Genomic DNA, 19,260 nt, shown 5'->3' on the forward strand with positions numbered 1-19,260 from the left:
TTAGTCTTTTTGGTTAAGTACGTTCTTAGAACGTCAATTATATTACGTATGTTGAACGATAGTAAGGTGTTCATGTATTTCTCATTTGGTTTATATGACCTTGACCTCATTTTCTTGGATCATGTAAAGTTTACATATCCATGTGTTAGTTGTAGTAAAGCTTTATATTACGGACTATCAACATAATATTAATGGTTAATAAAGAAGGCGAGATATTTCAGCCTGTGCACACTCAGTCAGGTTAGTTAGCTGATGTTTCATGTTTTATTGGCGTGGATGATGGAAGTGTTTAACGTCATTTACTGGATGTACATCCCTCGCAGGGTCGGCTCGGTGCCCTAGGGCGATTGATGAGCTTTAAATAATTTTGTGATTGGCTTGGAAGTCAATAATTCAACCTCTTATCAATCCGTTTTCATGCGACCTTTAGTCAACATTTCATGGTGAAAGGTTACGCATAGGGTCAGTCAGTCCAGTCGTTGAAAAATTGGAACGATGGAAACAGCATCAAAAGCCCCGATTTTTTTTATTCAAAACGCGAGAAAATCAGTCATACACAAAACGGGAGAAAATGATTAACATTGATATTTATATAATTTTCTGTGTGCTACTGCACGTGGATACCTGCCCATTTTGTATATTTACCTGCTTATTTTTATTTATAATTATAACGGGTTAACAAACCAATTGGTCTTTGTAGTTCTAGATAAAGCTTTATTAAAAGTTACATGAAATTTGAGAATATGAAACATGCAGTGGATTTAACAGCTAATGTTCCTTTCAATCGAATATTTAGCGAACAACATCAACCAAAATAAAAACAAATGTGATTTCTTTTAAAACAAATAGTTACCAATCATCTTTGATTTTTCCCTTTATCATTGTCGTCAGCTTTGCTCTTAGTGTTATACTAAATGAAGTTGTTTGCTGTTAAGCATGTTGTTCCTTTTTCAGGTCACTCACACGACTTGTTAGACGTGTAAACAACAAGTTTATAAGTTTGTACTCCAGACACGCGTATGGCCAGAGAAATATTTATATATAAATTCTCATGAAATGAATACTTGTTGTCTCAGAAATTATTGATCTTAATTGCTGCATGCTTGCTTTCATTATAGGAATAAAAATAGTACATTTTCCATGCTGAAGTAGAAAGGACACCAACAAATAAAAATAGAGACCACATTGTGATCACTATATTTTTTTTTTGTCTCAATGTATTTTACCCCATCTTTCCTTTTATTTACATATCTTCCTTTGACGCTGTAAAAGTATATGGATAATACTTGTTTGTCCTATCATGATTTCCTTGATAGAGGATTGCTACTCACAAGGAAGCTATCAAACTGGTAAAGCTGAAATCATTTCTTCGTAAATTTTACGGACGCCATCACGAGTTGGTTGACCGTTATGGAATATCCGTTTCACAGATGATATCGAATAATTATGTTTCTTACGTTGTAACTGTAATACCCTTCCCTTTTCATGAATGTGACCTACCGAAATATACGTTTTACCGGGTTTGTTATAACATGAGCATGATCACCCCTAGTGTTTGTTGGGGTTCGTGTTGCTCAGTCTTGAGTATTTATATTGTTTTTTTTTCATATTTAGCCATGGCGTTGTCAGTTTATTTTCTATTTATGAGTTTGACTGTTCCTCTGGTATCTTTCGCCCCTATTTTTTTGTATTTAACAAAGGTACCAGGCTTATAATTTGATACGCTAGACTCACGTTTTGTCTACGTATATACACTCATCCGTGACTTTACTTGAACCCAATCATTCAAATTTTCCAATATTAGATTAGTCTTTTTTCAAAACGAAAACAAAGTGTTAATTTTGTATAATGTAAACAAACCATTGATGAAAAGCTATGCAGGAGTGTGTCATTTATTGTAACCTCTTCGATCAACCTCGATTTGTGGAAGAGTAGCTACCCCCTAAGGATCCACATTAGATAACAACAGTTTTATTGTCGCCTGTTGACAAAAAAAGCTGTAAAATAATTAATGGTTAAGTTCATGTAGTCCCTGCATAAGTGTGATTATCCAATATTATTTAGTGTCTTATTAACTCTATACATATAATATGAACAGCTTTTATAGCGTAACGAAATCCCTAAGTTTAGAATTAAGTGGTGTTATTTGTTTGTATGTGTTTCATTAAATCTCAAATAATTGAATCCAGTTCAATCTGCTTCATTCCCTGAATTTTTCCAGAAAAAGACAGAGTCGGATTGAAAAGAACAAAATAATAATTTCAAAATGATAGTTCCGTTCGTTTGATGTGTTTTAATATTTGATAAGTAACTTTTCGATTTGAATTATCATGCAGTTCCATGTTTTTGTTATTTTTCTTTTTAATAGTGAGATTCACACATTATTAGACCAAAATAACATCGGCACCAACAGATTGTAAATATATCACCCCATCGTTAATAATACTTGAGAGCTTTATATACAAATGTGCTTGATTGAGGGCTTGTAACCGCCTAACTGAACACAAGTGCAACATGTCCTATGTGTGTTAATGACGTTCTATGAGGCCTTTGCTAGCTTAATACACAGTATGGAATTTGCTTATTGTTCAGGGTGCTACAGTCCTAATTTGCTGGCACACCAATTTTCTTCTGAAGTTGAAAAAATAGGGTTATCGTCTTAATTGCTTTTGAACACTTGTTTCGTACTTTTTGATTATTTTTAATTTGTGTATCTATCGAATAATGCATTGGTCTAAACTTTTTTCATTAGAAACTGATGATATCAAGCTTTTAATTGCAGTAATTTTTATTGGTATATATTTTTACGGTTTGCACTAACCCAAGTCATTTTTTGGTGTGTGTTTTGCAGTCTGTTTGTAGTATTGTAAACTTTTAACACAATTTATTACAAACGCGATGATTTTAATTTTCCTGTAGCCAACTTTCCATTTCCTTGTAGCAACATCCCAGCGGCACCAGCATATGGAGTATATGTGTCTCAATTGATACGTTACTCTAGAGCTAGCTCAAAGTACGTTGATTTTGTTGAACGAGAAATACTGCTTTTCAAAAGTTGCTAAGACAGGGCTATGAATCAATCAAATTAAGGTCATCACTCAAGACATTTTACGGTCGCCATCATGAGATGATTGGCCATTATGACAAAGGTGTGTCAGAAATCATATCTGATATTCTTCCTCAGTCATTATAACCTCCCATCATTACCAAACTGAACAAAGAATAACACGATGGGTGCCGTATAAGGTGCAGGAAATGCTTACCCTTCCGGAGCACCTGATTTTACTCCCGGTTTTTAGTGGAGTTCGTGTTGTTTCTTAATTATTATTTATAACTGTTGATGTAAATGTCCTTTGGTTTTGTGAGTCCTTGTTTACTCCTTGGTTTTGATTGTTATTGTCTTTTGAATGGTTGCTATGGAAACAAATTATTTATTAAGTAAAAAATGTTGACATTTTCAATAGTTTGGGGTTTTCTTCTTCCTTTGATATCTTCGTAGTCAGATTCACGTGCCATTATCAAATGTACAAATGATATTAATCAAGTCAAGTTTAGAAAGGTTAAGTTGTTTTTCTCATACTTTCAGTGCCAAATCCTGATTATGATATTTGTTAAAAGCAAAAAAATATATATTAACAAAACCAAGATATTCCTGTTAATAATGTAATGTTCAATTGAAAAGGAAACCAAACAATCTAATCTAGTAGACACAAAACCATTGGATAAAATAACGCAATAAACTCTAATGTGTTTTACAAATGTAAAACAGTATGAAACGCGACAACAACAACAAAAAAATCTCATCAAAGATTAAGACACACGTTTTGTCTACAAAAGTCTCACCAATAATGCTTGTATATAAAAACAAGATAATAAAAACTAGAGGCTCTAAAGAGCCTGTGTCGCTCACCTTGGTCTATGTGAATATTAAACAATGGACACAGATGGATTCATGACAAAATTATGTTTTGGTGATGGTGATGTGTTTGTAGATCTTACTTTACTAAACATTTTTGCTGCTTACAATTATCTCTATCTATAACAGTACTTTCTGTGGAAAATGTTATTGAAAATCTTCAAATTTTAAGAAAAATGTTAAAAATTGACTATGAAGGGCAATAACTCCTTAGGGGGTCAATTGACTATTTTGGTCATGCTGAATTATTTTTAGTTCTTACTTTGCTGTACATTATTGCTGTTTACAGTTTATCTCTATCTATAATAATATTCAAGATAATAACAAAAAAACAGCAAAATTTCCTCAAAATTACCAATTCAGGGGCAGCAACCTAACAACCGATTATCCGATACATCTGAAAATTCCAGGGCAGATAGATTGTGACCTGATCAACAATTTGTCTCCTGTCAGATTTGCTCTTAATGCTTTGGTTTTTGAGTTATAAGCCAAAAACTGCATTTTACTCCCATGTTCTATTTTTAGCCATGGCGGCTATCTTGGTTTGTTAGCCGAGTTACCGGACACATTTTTTTAATTAGATACCCCAATGATGATTATGGCTAAGTTTGGTTAAATTAGGCCCAGTAGTTTCAGAGGAGAAAATTTTTCTAAAAGATAACTAAGATTTACGAAAAATGGTTAAAAATTGACTATAAAGGGCAATTACTCCTAAAGTGGTCAACTGACCATTTTGGTCATGTTGACTTATTTGTAGATCTTACTTTGCTGAACATTATTGCAGTTTACAGTTCATCTCTATCTATAATAATATTCAAGATAATAACCAAAAAAACAGCTAAAGGAGTAGGTTCAGTAAGAACCCTTTTTGGCCCCAAAATATAGCAGTTTTAGAAAATTGTGAATATGTAATCGTTAAGATGTTGATTGAAAAGTAGAATGCTTCTGCTACATAAATATGGGCTGTTTTTGACAATACAATGCACATATATCATGTACTAGCATCATTAAGTCGTGTTAAGTTACTGAAATCTTCACAATTTGATCATTTTAGTTAAATTTTAGACTGTTTCCGTCTTAAATGAAAGTGGCCGCATTCGTGTTCATCCATAATATTGAAATGTAAGTTGTATTTGATGATAATTCATAATATATATAAAGGTTGAGGATGAACACGAATGCGGCCACTTTCATTTTTGACAAAAATCATCTGAAAAGTGACGATTTTTGGCGATAGATTTTTCTTATTTAAGCTTGAATCGGAGCGTTTTTAATAGCATAATCAGTTAAAATATTTCCCATAAACTAATTGAATCAATTGAAATAGACACTTAAGTGTTTAAAAAGTGTCTAAAATCTTTCGTTAGATGAAGTTGAAAATTGAGGCCCAAATCAGGCCTTACCGGACCTACTCCTTTCCTTAAAATTACCATTTCAGGGGCAGCAACCCTACAACGGAATGTCCGATTCATCTGAAAATTTCCGGGCAGATAGATCTTGACCTGATGAACAATATTACCTCTGTCAGATTTGATCTAAATGCTTTGGTTTTTGAGTTATAAGCCAAAAACTGCATTTTACCCCTATGTACTATTTTTAGCCATTGCGGCCATCTTGGTTGGTTGGCCGGGTCACCGGACACATTTTTTAAACTAGATACCCCAATGATGATTGTGGCCAAGTGTGGTTAAATTTGACCCAGTAGTTTCAGAGGAGAAGATTTTTGTAAAAATTAACGCAGGACGACGACGGATGACGGACGCCGGACGCCAAGTGATGAGAAAAGCTCACTTGGCTTTTCGGCCCGGTGAGCTAAAAAAGGAGTTGAAAGGATAAAAAAATGTAAAAGGACATATAAGCACGCAAAGACAGAGGACGTGTTTGCATTACCTTTTGTATTTTCTTTTTTTTAACAAAAATAATTCTTATGACAGTGGCAGATATATCAATTGGTGTAATTGTTTACTTAATTGTATCATATATACAGGAGTGCGACTGAATAGAAATGTTGCTGGTTTCAATAAAGGCTTTTATTGTTCACTTTATTTTTTCTCCCTTTTTGATTAAGAGATAGTTCACACCAATCTCTATTAATGATATGCTTTATAAAGCTGAAAAGATTGAGAAATCACCGTGTTAGTCTTAAATAATAAAGTTAACGGTACCAATTTTCTTGCACCAGATGCGCATTTCGACAATACATCTCTCTTCAGTGATGCTCGTGGCCAAAATATTTGAAATCCAAAGCTTATATAAAATATGAAGAGCTATAATCCAAAAGGTCCAAAAAAGTATAGCCAAATCCGTGAAAGGAATCAGAGCTTTGCATGAGGGAGATACATTCTTTAATTTATAATAATTTCTATTATTTAATAACAGTAAATTTAAATAACACAAAAAATCCGTATTTTCATTTTAGTACCGAAGTACTGGCTACTGGGGTGGTGATACCCTCAGTGTTCAATTATGTCCGATTTTGATTATTTAAAAGTTAATTATAAGATCTGAAAAATGAGGTTAAATCTGCTTGCAGGTTTTGCACTAAGGTCAATAAGTGTGAAGCCTTCATGCAAATATGTATGACAACTTTTAATACTATGAATACTAATATTTGTAAGCCCAGTGTCCAAATTTAAGTCATCGTAGAAACCAGGATTACAATTTAGTAATTGCGTCTGACGCACGTTTCGTCACAAAGATCTCATCACTGACCTTCGAATACAAAAGAAGTAAAAATGGCTAAATAAAGTACGATTAAAGAGTATTGAGGACCAAAAAATCCTGAAAGTTTTGCCAAAAACATCTAAGGTTATCTATATTTGAGGTAGAAAAGCCTTAGTATTTCAATAATTCAAAGTTTTGTTAACAGTTCATTTATAATTATGAGTAAATCAAGGATAATTCATATCAAGACATAGGTGCTGTCTACTGGGCCGGTCATATCCTCGGGGAATTCAAACTTCACCATGGCCAGCAGTTGTAAATAAACTCATCATAGATAGGCATAATTTTATAATTATCTGTTGATTTTTATTTCCTTTTCCAAGTTGGTGGTCACTCTATTTGTATTGTGCGGGGTTTTTTTAATATTTTTGTGACATATTGTCTCGATAGGTAATAGTAGAGATTTTGTGTGCACATAGTAAGCAGAATATGCTTACCTATTAAGCTATCTGGATTATATTTTGTTTAAAAACTTTTAGTAATATTTTGTACTTTTTTTTGGAGGAATTTGATGTTAATGGTTGGTGTGGTCTTATTTACTGTCCACAATTTTGGATAATATATGTAATATTTTTAAGCATATACTTTCTCTCTATCGTTTTAAATAACGTATGGTATATCATTCAGTTAACAGTTCACTAAAAGCTTGAAAAATTACATAAATTATGACTTAGATATGAGTTTTGTTTTTGTTTTATTTAAACAAGTGATTAATATGTAATTTTGCTTTTAACAGTCAATTTGCTTAACTGATATTTTATTGGCCTGCAAGTCAAAATATTAATCTCATTCTCGCAAAAAGGGGACTGATTTCCTTAATTGATTCAAGCTGAGAGAAAATCAGTCATACAAGTTATGAGTAAATGATATACATGAAGCTGTTTTATTCTAATTTGAAATGAGTTCAAAGAGTCATCAGAAAATTGGCATTGTACTTTTTAATATTGCCCAATTTATCCAACTTTTTAACAGAGGAGTTACTGCTCTTGATTTTTGAAAAACCAACAACAGAAGGTAGCTATAGTAGGAGAAGAGCTTTTAAAGCAAATGATCAAGGAAGTTAAGTATTGAAATAATTGAAAGTAACTGCAATAGTTAGTCGATTCAATATAAATAAAGACAACAGGGGCCGGTTGTTCAACTTGTCGTTAAGTCTAACGCTGTCGTTAAAATATGCTAACGCTTCGTTAAAATTTAACGTATGGTTAATCCTGTTGTTCATCTCTACGTTAGATTTAACGCAACGTTAAACTATCGATAACTTCTATAAAATCTAACGCTGCTATAGACCTTCGTTAAATACTTAACGAAGCGTTTTAATTGATAAAATGGCTGCTCTGTTAATGGTACCTAGGCAAAGAAAAGAGAGAATCTTCAGAGGAATGGTTTCACATCTAAACAATTTGACTGACAATGAAATGAGGATAAGATATAGGTTTGGAAGAGACTCTATAGCCTACATATGTAATATTGTGGGAGATAAATTGAGAAGATCTACAGCAAAGGAAACTGCTCTAACAGTGGAGCAACAAGTATGCATAGCCTTGAGGTTTTATGCCTCTGGGTCATTTTTACAAGTAATTGGAGATACAATGGGCTACGACAAAGCAACTGTATCTAGAGCAGTGAATGATGTTACCAATGCTTTACTTGATGTGAAAGACAACTTCATCCAGTGGCCAAAAGACATCAATTCTAAAAACAGGATGAAGTGTGGTTTCCACAGACAAATGAACTTCCCAAATGTTTTGGGATGCATTGATTGCACACACATCAAGATACAAGGGCCATCAGAGGACGAGGCAGCTTTTGTCAACAGAAAGGGGTTCCATAGTGTGAACGTGCAGGCTGTGTGTGATTACGAAGGTACTTATTTAATTTGTTAATCTTATGTGTCTGATCTCCTCTTCGTCTGTTTATTTGTTTACCTTTGTTATTATCTCCCTTAAACTTTCTCGTCAGTAAGCCAACAATTCGGCCCTCGATCTTATACGACCCAAATATTACAAGTGATTGATCGACGATCGGGTCATTGTGTGCTATCTTTTCCAATAAGACCGCGCACCTGTGACTCCAAACAGTGTGGTTATACGTTCCACTTATTTATATGTGCTATTTCTAATCTTTACAATGTGGATGAAGGAAAGCATAAATATTACTGTTGTATTTTTCTGTACGGGATCCGGTGTTTTTAAGCTCGAGATTTCAGGAATGACACCCTTTCGGGATTTCGTGAATGACCTTTTCAGGATCCGGGAATTCTTTTTTCGAATTTCTGGATCTCGGGATTTTGTGTTTTTAAGCCCAGGATTTCTGGATCCGGATCCCCCCCCCCTTTTATACTGAAGGGAACACATATTTTTTTCACTGAAAACGATTTTGAACATTCATAAATAATAAAATTATTGAGTATACTAATAGTTTCAATCATCTGTATGCATTTTTTTAGGGCCTCAATGAGCCTCAATGAAAATAAGACTAGTTCTAATTGAGTTACACTTTTTAATTGAAAAAAAAAATATGATTATTAACTGGAGTCCCGATAAAGTTCCTATACCCCCTCTTATTTGTCACAAGCAGCAATAGACTGAGTGACCTTTATTCAACAGTTCAAGCTGCAGTTAACTGTAACATTATTTAGTACTCTTCATAGAATTAAATTAGTTTAATATTTTTTCAGGGAAATTTACCAATATATCTGCTAACTGGCCAGGGTCAACCCATGATTCCCACATCTTCAACACATCAAACCTATGTCACTACCTGGAGACAAACAACAGAGGACTTGCAGACGGTTTGATACTAGGAGACAGCGGGTATGCATGTCGCCCTTTTCTCATGACACCCTATCTAAATCCCAGAGAAAGACACCAGCAAAGATTTAATAGAGCACACTCCAGTACAAGATCTATTATTGAAAGGGCTTTTGGAATCTTAAAGAGAAGATTTCATGTTTTACACTCTGAGTTAAAAATAATTATAGAATACTTTAAAATATGATAACAAAAAAGTAGTGTGATTGCCAATGAGAATACTCCAAACTAGAGACCAAATTTCTTGGAAGTTAACATCGATAGGTAACTGTACAGCCTTCAACAATGAGATAATCCTATATAGTGATGCATAGCTTAAATGGTTAATTAACCTCAGCAGTTTCATACAAAAAATGCCAAAAAAACTTCAGCCATGAAGAAAAAAATATATTGAGTAAAAAGGGACACAAAAAAAGAAACTAATTATTAAAAGGATACTAATTAGGGAGCTACCATTTATTGTTTGAGGGGGGCTAGTATGAAAAATGCCTTTTTATTTTTTACACTTTCATACATAAATTGTCATCCTGCCTCTTTTTTACTCAAACTCTTGTCCTGACTTTTTAAATTTCATACAAGCGACACTATCCCCATAAAAATTAAATGGAAGCTCTGAAAAACTAGAGACAATTGTTACAGAAAGAGCCGCAGTTAATAGGGATTATAGTGAACCTGTTATTTAAGTAGCTATCGGTATTGGTTTTTTTAGAATGCCGTGCAAATAATCATTAACATGGTATTTTTTGTTTAAGTGGATATCTGCATGGGTAATTTTCCAGGAGACAATATTGTAGATGGGAATACACTTCTGAAACAGTTTTTTTTTAAATTGAAAGATATTTTCCTGCCCATAATTATGAAATTAAATTTCAGGTCAGAATGAAACCAGAAAAAGTCTGTCGAGTGTTTGGTGCTTGTGCTGTTCTACATAACATAGCTTTAACAAGGAATGAACCTTTGGAAGATGTTTGTGGTGTACATGTTCAGCAAGACCAGCCAGTGCAAGTTCCGAATTTTGAAGGAGAACAGGATGGTAGACACATTAGAGAGCATATCGCAAGAGTTTTCTTCAACTGAAATACATGTTTAATACACAAGAGTCTTTATTTTTTCATCCAATATAAAATTGTGATAAATAATACAAGTTATTTTTTCTCAAAACACATGCATTCGACATGTCAGTGAATTGAAGGCTTAGCAAATAATGAGTTCATAAATACACTTGCGGTAATATGAGTTATTGGCACTACGAAGTGTCAGTCGTCACGCTATTTTAAACATCATCTCATTGTTAATTGTACACTGAATGACATTTTACCCCAAGGCTTGATTAAGGTATACATTTAAGGTCATCCTTTGGAATTTGTTCGTCCAATCAGTGAAACCCTTGTCGCAAAGTGGGTCTTCCATAGACTGTTGGGTGTGTAAAAATGCCGGCACATCTGGTTGGAAAGGGGATGTATAATCTGATTGCGTTGTATGGATAAGTGTAACGCCATGCATATAACAAAATCGTGTGAGGGGTCTGATTATACATATTGTACTCTTTGTTAATTTGTTCTCATCATGAACATGCATGAAATATTTGCCACTGGATGTAAAGCAAACGATATGAACGAATATAAACATACCAAATAAATGCATAGCCAGAATTAAAACAAGAGTACACACGCTAAAATATCTAGCCTTCTTTATTAATCATTGATGTTATGTGGATAGTCCTTAATATAGAATAGAATAGAATAGAATATTTTTATTTCCAAAATTACAGGGCCCATAAAGGGCATAAAATCAGATACGATTGATTTACATAATAAAGCTATATTACAACTGTCACATAAACTTAACATTAACCAAGAAGACTAAACATCGACCAATGAACCATGAAAATGAGGACAAAGTCAAATGACACCTGCCAGTTGTACATGAACACCTTACAGTCCTTCCATACACCCAATATACTAGACCTATTGCTGATAGTATCTGAGATATGGACTTGACCACAAAAACTTAACCTTGTTCACTGATCCATTAAATGAGGTCGAGGTCAAGTGAAAACTGTCTGGCAAAGAATTGTTAATTGATAAGAAAAATAAATATTTTAATTCATTAAAAGTTGAGAAAATGTTAGTGGAGTATTCTCTTTGTCTTGTTTCATTAATTCTAGCAACTCTATCTGAAGGTCTAATTTCTTCATCTCTTTTGTCTGCTTTTCCATTTCACCCTTCAAATACAGTACCTGAAATAAAAATGATACATGTAGATCCATATCATTATTTTAACATATATCTTTATATGTGTCTGTATACATTACAACTCTTGTGGAATTTACAGAAGTATTGAATGAAATTGCGATTTCCAGATAAAGTGTATGACCTGTTGGACCTATGCTTTGGCCAGCAGCTGGAAGACCATAAATTTTAAATATTTATATTAGAAGATTTTCATAAAGATGTTGATTTTGTGTAATTTAAGATCGATACACGGTCTCACATCATTGCCTATACCAGTGGTAGATCCAGAACTTTTTGTAAGCGGGTACTGACTGACCACAAAGGGGAGGGCATTGACCGGGCCCCAAGTCCCCTGGATCTGTATCTGTATGATACAAACTAATCGATGGGGACCCAAAAAGTCAACTTTTCTTAGTGTTGATAATTGAATTTTACCTTTTTATTTTCCCGAGTATAATGACAGTCTTCAAACTAACACCGAGCCATTCATTATAAGACAATAATATGTTAATCGATTTTTATTATTTTGGATTATTTCTAAAATAAATGCAAATGTGAAATTTTACCTGAAGCCCATAAACATCATCAGCAGTTGCTTTCCTTTTCTTTGGATTTTCTGCTTTCTGTGCTGTTAGAGTCCCCAGCTCAACTACTGCAGCCACTGGGCGTGGCACCTGGATATTTACAGCCGGTAGAAGCGATATTAGTGGTAATGGCTGAAGAATGGATTCAGATCCAGATTGGGAAAGTGGTTGGCTTGGAGGGGTATCAAACAGGTCCTGGGAATTACTTGCACTCTCCTCTGGCAATGCTGCTGAGTTGTCATCTAGAAAATATAATAAGGAGATTGTTATTTTTATAATTATCATGATGATGAATAGACGTGTGTCTATTGTTAAATTTTCTTACTTAAAGAGAGTTTTTTTGTCAGACATTCTTTCTTTGCTTTCATTGACCTAGCCTGACAAACCATATGCATCAATGACAACCAAAACGAGACGGTCAGTAACAAAACTATATATCATAAGACAACTTCTGTTCAATTGTAAGGCAGTATTGCACAATTTTAAATAATTTTCTAGCAAATCTATTGGTTTTGATGAATAATGAATATTGGTGTTTAACGCTGCTTTCAGCACAATCGTGCTATTTCGTTGAAGTCAGTTTTTATTGATGGATGAAGCTGGAGTAAACACCCGACATTAGGTAGGGTATCCAATCCTTAGTCAATTATCATCAACTGAAGGATTAGAGGGCACCTGCCCATGCTGGATTTAAACTCGCAATCTCACTCGCTGTCAAAAAAATAATCTTTACATTGCTTATTGTTAAATGAAAATTGCTGGCCCATCTACATTTTACAGTGTTGATATTGCGTCCCCTTCGGTATATTTGACAAAATAAAAAGGACCTATTCCAGTGGCACTTCTGTGCATACATTTCTCACTGTATAGCCCTCCCCCTTTTTATCCACATTTTTTTCACTCATATCCCACAAAGTTTAACACCATCTATATATATTTATTTTCCAAATCTTGAACGATCAACAAAAGATGATTATTAAAATTGTTAAAATCTTGGCCTTTACGAGCGTATGTCACGATCGAATTTAAGGTACGGGTTAGCCAGGGTCCGAGAAACATCGTCCTGTCGGCTACAAATCAAAGGGAAATAACAGCAAGGATGTTCTTTCGTGGATAAACAAAAAATTTGAACTGAACATGTATTGTTCCAAACTATCATTACAATATTGTCAAATGACAATATTTGAAATCATCCATCGCTAGAAAAATGTGTGTCATGAGGTAATAAGGCTCAAAAACAAATATGTTCATTAGCATGCTGAGCGTCTTTCAAGGTTAATATTTAGGACGTAAATACTAGAATGCAGACGACATAAATAATTGACCAAATGAATTGAAATACTTATTATTCACTGAGTAAAACTGAATATAGCCGAATGCCATTTAAATACTAAGCTTACACATTATTAAAGATTAATAAATCAGCTAAATACCTGTCAAATTTTGATGACATGGTATAAATATTCGGCTATTTTTTTTTACACAAAGTTGCATGAAATCGGAGAGAATAATTAATAGCATTTAAAGATTTATTATTTTTACATATTCACAAAAGAGTATAAATTAGTTACTGATACATACCAAGTACACTTTCAACTCCTTCAAGACCTTTGAAAGAAGCCGAGTCTTTACAAAGGTCTATTGTTCTTTCAATGGCCAGACTCAGTTTTTTTGGCTGTGGACCACCACCAGTAGCCCTCTGCTCCTTGTTACGGTTGTTAAAAACCTTCTTAGCCACCTTCTTGGTGTTAGCCCACTTGTCTTTACAGTCTTTGGGAGACCTCTTGGCAACACCCAGAGCACTGACCAAGATGGAAATCCTGCTCCAGACAGCAATCTTTCTGGAATTGGTTATACCATCCCCAAACTTTTCATTAATCACTTTGTAATTCTTTTGCACTTGATCTTGAATTACATTTACTTCTTCTTGGGTGAAGTTAGGTTTTCTGTCCCTTTGTGTTTTAGCAGAAGACTTGTCAGCCATGTTGAAGTAAATATTAACAAACCAATGCATTGTGGGTAAAGAGAATAATCTCTAAACTTTAGTTAAATATTTAACGAGTGGTTAAATTATTTAACGTCATCGTTAACTAACGACGGCGTTAAACCAAGTTGAACAACACCATTTTAACCATGGGTTAAGTAACGATACGTTAGAGTATTTAACGACACGTTAAATTTAACGCTTACGTTAAGTTAACGACAAGTTGAACAACCGGGCCCAGTAGTATACCGCTGTACGAAATTTATAAATCGATTGAGAAAAAAGTGAAATAGGAAAACCTATCAAATATAAGAGGAAAACTACGACACAACAGAAACACTTCATTCAAATGTAACACACACAGAAACGAACTATAATATAACAATGGTTATTTCCTGAATTGGTACATGACATTTTTAAGAAAACAAATGGTGGGTTGAACCTGGTTTTGTGGCATGCCAAACCTCCCGCTTTTATGCCAATGTGAAATGTAACATTAAAATGACAACATTACATGACAGGACTGGACTACGATACAAATAAATAGGAGAGCATATATATATGATATAGGACAGAGAAACACACGAATAATAGCTAACAAAAGGTACCAGCTGCAGGTTCAAAATTTAATACGCCAGACGCGCATTTCGTCCACATTAGACCAACCAGTGACGGTCAGATGATATATTCGTGTCATTGTCCTGAAGTTTGAACAGTTTTGCCTCTTTTTGACCATATGTCTTGTAAGCTATAACAAAATCCTAAAACAGAAGCCTGATCGACACTTAAATATTAATATATTGATGAACAACACATAACCCTATGAATATTTAATCTTAATTAATGTTATTTCCAGGTTTTTGATCTTTTTTTTTGTCGTCAATTTCTATCAATATACATTATGTTTGCAGAAACTAGGTTCAACAAATGTATTACCAATGCGATATTTTGACTGATGTATACATTCCATTTAAAACAACAGTTGTGATATTACACCCTGTCGAGAAAAAAAAAGGCAACCTTGACCACAAACAAGCATGTTAAGCCCTGTTCTAATTGCCACAAACCAGTTGTCGCTGGTGAATGTACGTCATATTTGTTTTTTTTTAATTTTTGTTATTTTACTTTATTCATACCTTTGAAGTTATTACTGACATATCAAACGGATAACGGTTAAATATTATTATATCCTGCAATTCTGGCATTTGCAGATCTTATTCAGATAAGATACATATTAATGTTTAAATGAAAAGTTTAATATTGATAAATTGTCGCTTTTGCGTTTGCACTTAGATATATACTAATTGTTTCAATAAGCAACACTAAGGTACAGTATTTCATTTGAACGACATTCGATGTAATCGACAAGCATTCTGAATATCGTGTTCTCCATATGCTGTAAGTAAAAGTCCCTTTGTTCGTGGGGTACCAATTTTCGTAGTGTTCGTGGATGGATTTATCCGTGAATTTAACTGTCGACTGAAATAAAACAACCCATGTCTAAATCCTTACATGGATACGTATATATAATCTACAGAATACTTCGAATATCAGTAAACGCACTATGTACAATATACACAACATAGACAGGGTGTACGACTTTTATCCTTTAATTCTCATTAACAAATAATTGTAATCGATGAACATCGGGCTTCTGATGACGATATGAGATGATTGAGCGATACTTTTATCTCTTCATAGTTTTCATATGACAAAAAACGTTATGTCATATTGTGCTTGCTTTTATATTTAATCAGAATTAGTTCTACAATTCCAAGTTTATTTGGAGCAATTGTTGAAGTTTTTCTAAGTGACGTGTTTATAACCCAATTAAAACCTTGTATGGTCGTAGATCTGTTAATCATTCGATCTCGAATTAATTAGTGTCAGTCTCAGTTCCAGTGTCTTGTTCATAATGCAATTTCCTTCAATGGAGACAATTTGTAAACATAATAATATCCTCATAGATACCAGATTTAAAATTTTATATAAACGCCAGACGCACGTTTCGTCTACAAAAGACTCATCAGTGACGCTCGAATCAAAACATGTTAAAAAGACCAAATAAAGTACTAAGTTGAAGAGCATTAAAAACCGAAAATTGCTAAAAGTTTTGCCAAATACAGCTTAGGTAATCTATTCTTGAGGTAGAGTAATTTCTTAAAGCAAAATGTTATCTAACAAATGATAAATGTTGTCAGTAATACAAGACTAAAAAGTAGGTGAATATTGAACACTCTATTCAGCCATGTCCCACTTTAATCCTGAGATCTTTCAAATTACATAAATCTAAGAATCAATCAACTTGTAATAGTATAAAAAAAACATTTGACTTTTCTACACTTTACACAAGTATACCACATTCTAAACTAAAAAACAAATTGCAAGAGTTGGTAATGCTTTGTTTCATAAAATAGAATGACCAACGTAGATACAAGTATCTTGTATTGTGGATGGATAAATTCTACTTTTTAAATAATCACTCTGATTCAAACAAAAAATTGTCTGAAACTGACATTATCAAGATTTCTCAATTGACAACATATTTGTTACGTTTGGAGGAAGCGTTTTCAACAGACTGTCGGCATACTAATGGAAACCAGTTGCGCATTATAATGAGATTGACGTCATACGGGAACTTCTTAGGAAGAAAGATAAGAAGTTAGCAATATCCTTTAATTTTACTTTCCGCTATATAGATAATGGTCTCTCACTAAATAATTTCATATTTTTGTGACTATGTTGAACCCATCTATCCCTTCGAACTAGAGATAAAGGAAACAACAGATACAGTTAAGTCTGACTCATATCTTGACTTGCAACTCGAAACTGACAATAAGGGTCGGTTGAAAACAAAACTTTACGACAACTGAGATCATTTCAACTTCCCAATTGTTAACTTTCCATTTCTATGTAGCAAAATTCCACCAGCGCCGGCATATGGAGTTTGTATCTCGATACGATATTCCCGGGATTGTATTTCCTATCATGTTTTCCTCGATAGAGGGTTGCTGCTCACAAGGAAGCTATTAAACCAAAAGTTCCAAATGGTGAAGTTAATCCCTTCGTTAAGTTTACGGACGCCATCACGAGTTGGTTGACCGTTATGGAATAACTGTTTCACAGATGATATCGGATATGTTCTTTATGTCATAACTACAATCCACTTCCCGTTTCACCACGAATGAGACCTACAGAATTAGACTTTTTACCTGATTCGTAATAAAGTGAGAAATACGACGGGTGCCACATGTGGAGCAGGATCTGTGTACCCTTCCGGAGCATCTTACATCATTCCCAATTTAGGTGAGGTTCCTGTTGCTTAGTCAGTAGTTTTCTATGTTATGTCGTTTGTACTATTATTTGTCTGTTTGTCTTTTTATTTTTTTAATAATGGCTCTGTCAGGTTATTTTCGATTGATGAGTTTGGTTGTCCCTCTGGTATCTTTTGCCCCTCTTTTGTAAAAACTAGGTTTAACAAAATGTATTACCTATACAAGATTTTGACCAACACAGTTGTCCGTCAAGACAAAAGTTGTAAATACAATTAATCATTTACGAAGCAAAATGCAATTGAGGCCTTTGGTTTCTGTATTTCTGTATGTATAAATAAAAAAGTAGCGGAATGTGAGTTTATTGAAATCTCAAATAAACACTTAACATTGACATTGTAAATTTAAACTGAGATATTAAATAATCATTGACTTAGCTTGTATTTAAAGTTTTTGCAGTTATGCCTTTTTAATGTCCTTGAATTTCCGACTTAACCTTTTCATTGTTTTGGTAACACCCATTACTAGGATATCATGTCAAAACAAACTGGGCATGTGAGAAGAAGATTGAAACAGCTTTCATTAAATCAAATATTCTTAATTCAATAATTTATGTCGTTTTGTTAATTGTTTTGTTAGCTTAATACTGTAATGTCTGTTTATCCTTTTTCGAAAAGGACGATTTTCACAGTGTTTTTATGTTGTGTTGTTAAACAACTGACCACAAACACAATGTCACCAGTGCCACGAACCAGTTATCACTGGTTCATGTTCAACCTTAATATTTATTATTTTATTTTTGTACTTTAGAAAATGTTAATTTTCTCCACTATTGAATCGTTTTTGTTAATATAGCTAGCGTGTGTGAGCTATAAGTTTTGATCTTTGTTGAATGTCAAACAGTGACCTTATCGTTCACATTGTGTTTCATACAAGTATACAAACTATAAACACCAGGGGTCTGTTGTTCAACTTGTCGTTAGTGTTAACGCGTCGTTAAAATTTCTTAAGCATTCGATTAAAATTAACCATCATTATGATTAGTGTGTTGTTCAACTTGTCGTTAATTTTAACGCTGCGTTAAACATTATTAAAAGGCTAAAACTGTCGTTAAACTAAATCCACCTCTTTGAGATGGATTAAATTTTCAATCATATGATTAAAGCATCTAAAATGGCTGTTGTATCAATGCAAACATTAGCTTATCGTCGAATTTCGAAATATGAGACGTTTACGAGATTTCAACCATGAAAGAGATTAATATTTGAAAGAAACACAATATATTTGCTAGGATTGAGTTGAAACATAAATTGGAAAGAGATTTGACAAGTTGGGGCGAAGGATCGGACACACTCATACAATGGCCATTTGATAACCGAAAAAAACTGCACATTTCGGTAGTGTTTCGTTTGTATTTTACCGCTCAGTCGACAGTGTTGATTGCAACGACTAAACGTAAAGACTGGTCACATTATTGTGCGGAATCATTCAATAAATTATAACGAACAGCTTTATAGATAATAAATGATACCATAGCATAACTTAATCTACAGGCCATAGGAGATTTTTGAAACAAGTATTAATAATTTCCCCATTTTCGAAGATCAAATATTAGCACATTCAGTGGCACCCTTGACCTATACTGTTTACGCAGGTAAATTCTAATGGGTCAATTCGTCCTACGGATAGCTCGGACCTTACGATTTTTATCTTTACACGGAGTTTTTAAACAT

The 19,260-nt window shown here is 33.7% G+C and overlaps 2 protein-coding genes across 2 annotated transcripts; one reads left to right on the top strand and one right to left on the bottom strand.

The window, feature by feature from the left end:
* The first annotated feature begins 7,789 nt into the window (after positions 1 to 7,789).
* Positions 7,790 to 9,871, top strand: LOC139524217 (putative nuclease HARBI1). Its single transcript, XM_071318882.1, has 2 exons — positions 7,790 to 8,506; positions 9,321 to 9,871. Exons 1-2 carry the CDS (start codon positions 7,969 to 7,971, stop codon positions 9,638 to 9,640), a joined length of 858 nt encoding a protein of 285 aa, XP_071174983.1. The 5' UTR covers positions 7,790 to 7,968; the 3' UTR covers positions 9,641 to 9,871.
* A 1,666-nt stretch (positions 9,872 to 11,537) lies between these two features.
* On the bottom strand, positions 11,538 to 14,478 carry LOC139524226 (uncharacterized). The gene is made up of 3 exons (XM_071318894.1): positions 13,853 to 14,478; positions 12,254 to 12,513; positions 11,538 to 11,692 (listed from the first exon to the last, which is right to left on the bottom strand). The coding sequence occupies exons 1-3, from the start codon at positions 14,283 to 14,285 to the stop codon at positions 11,555 to 11,557; spliced, it is 831 nt and encodes a 276-aa protein (XP_071174995.1). The 5' UTR covers positions 14,286 to 14,478; the 3' UTR covers positions 11,538 to 11,554.
* Positions 14,479 to 19,260: the final 4,782 nt, after the last annotated feature.

The sequence above is a fragment of the Mytilus edulis genome, chromosome 1, assembly GCF_963676685.1.
Source record: "Mytilus edulis chromosome 1, xbMytEdul2.2, whole genome shotgun sequence".
NCBI classification, from domain to species: domain Eukaryota; kingdom Metazoa; phylum Mollusca; class Bivalvia; order Mytilida; family Mytilidae; genus Mytilus; species Mytilus edulis.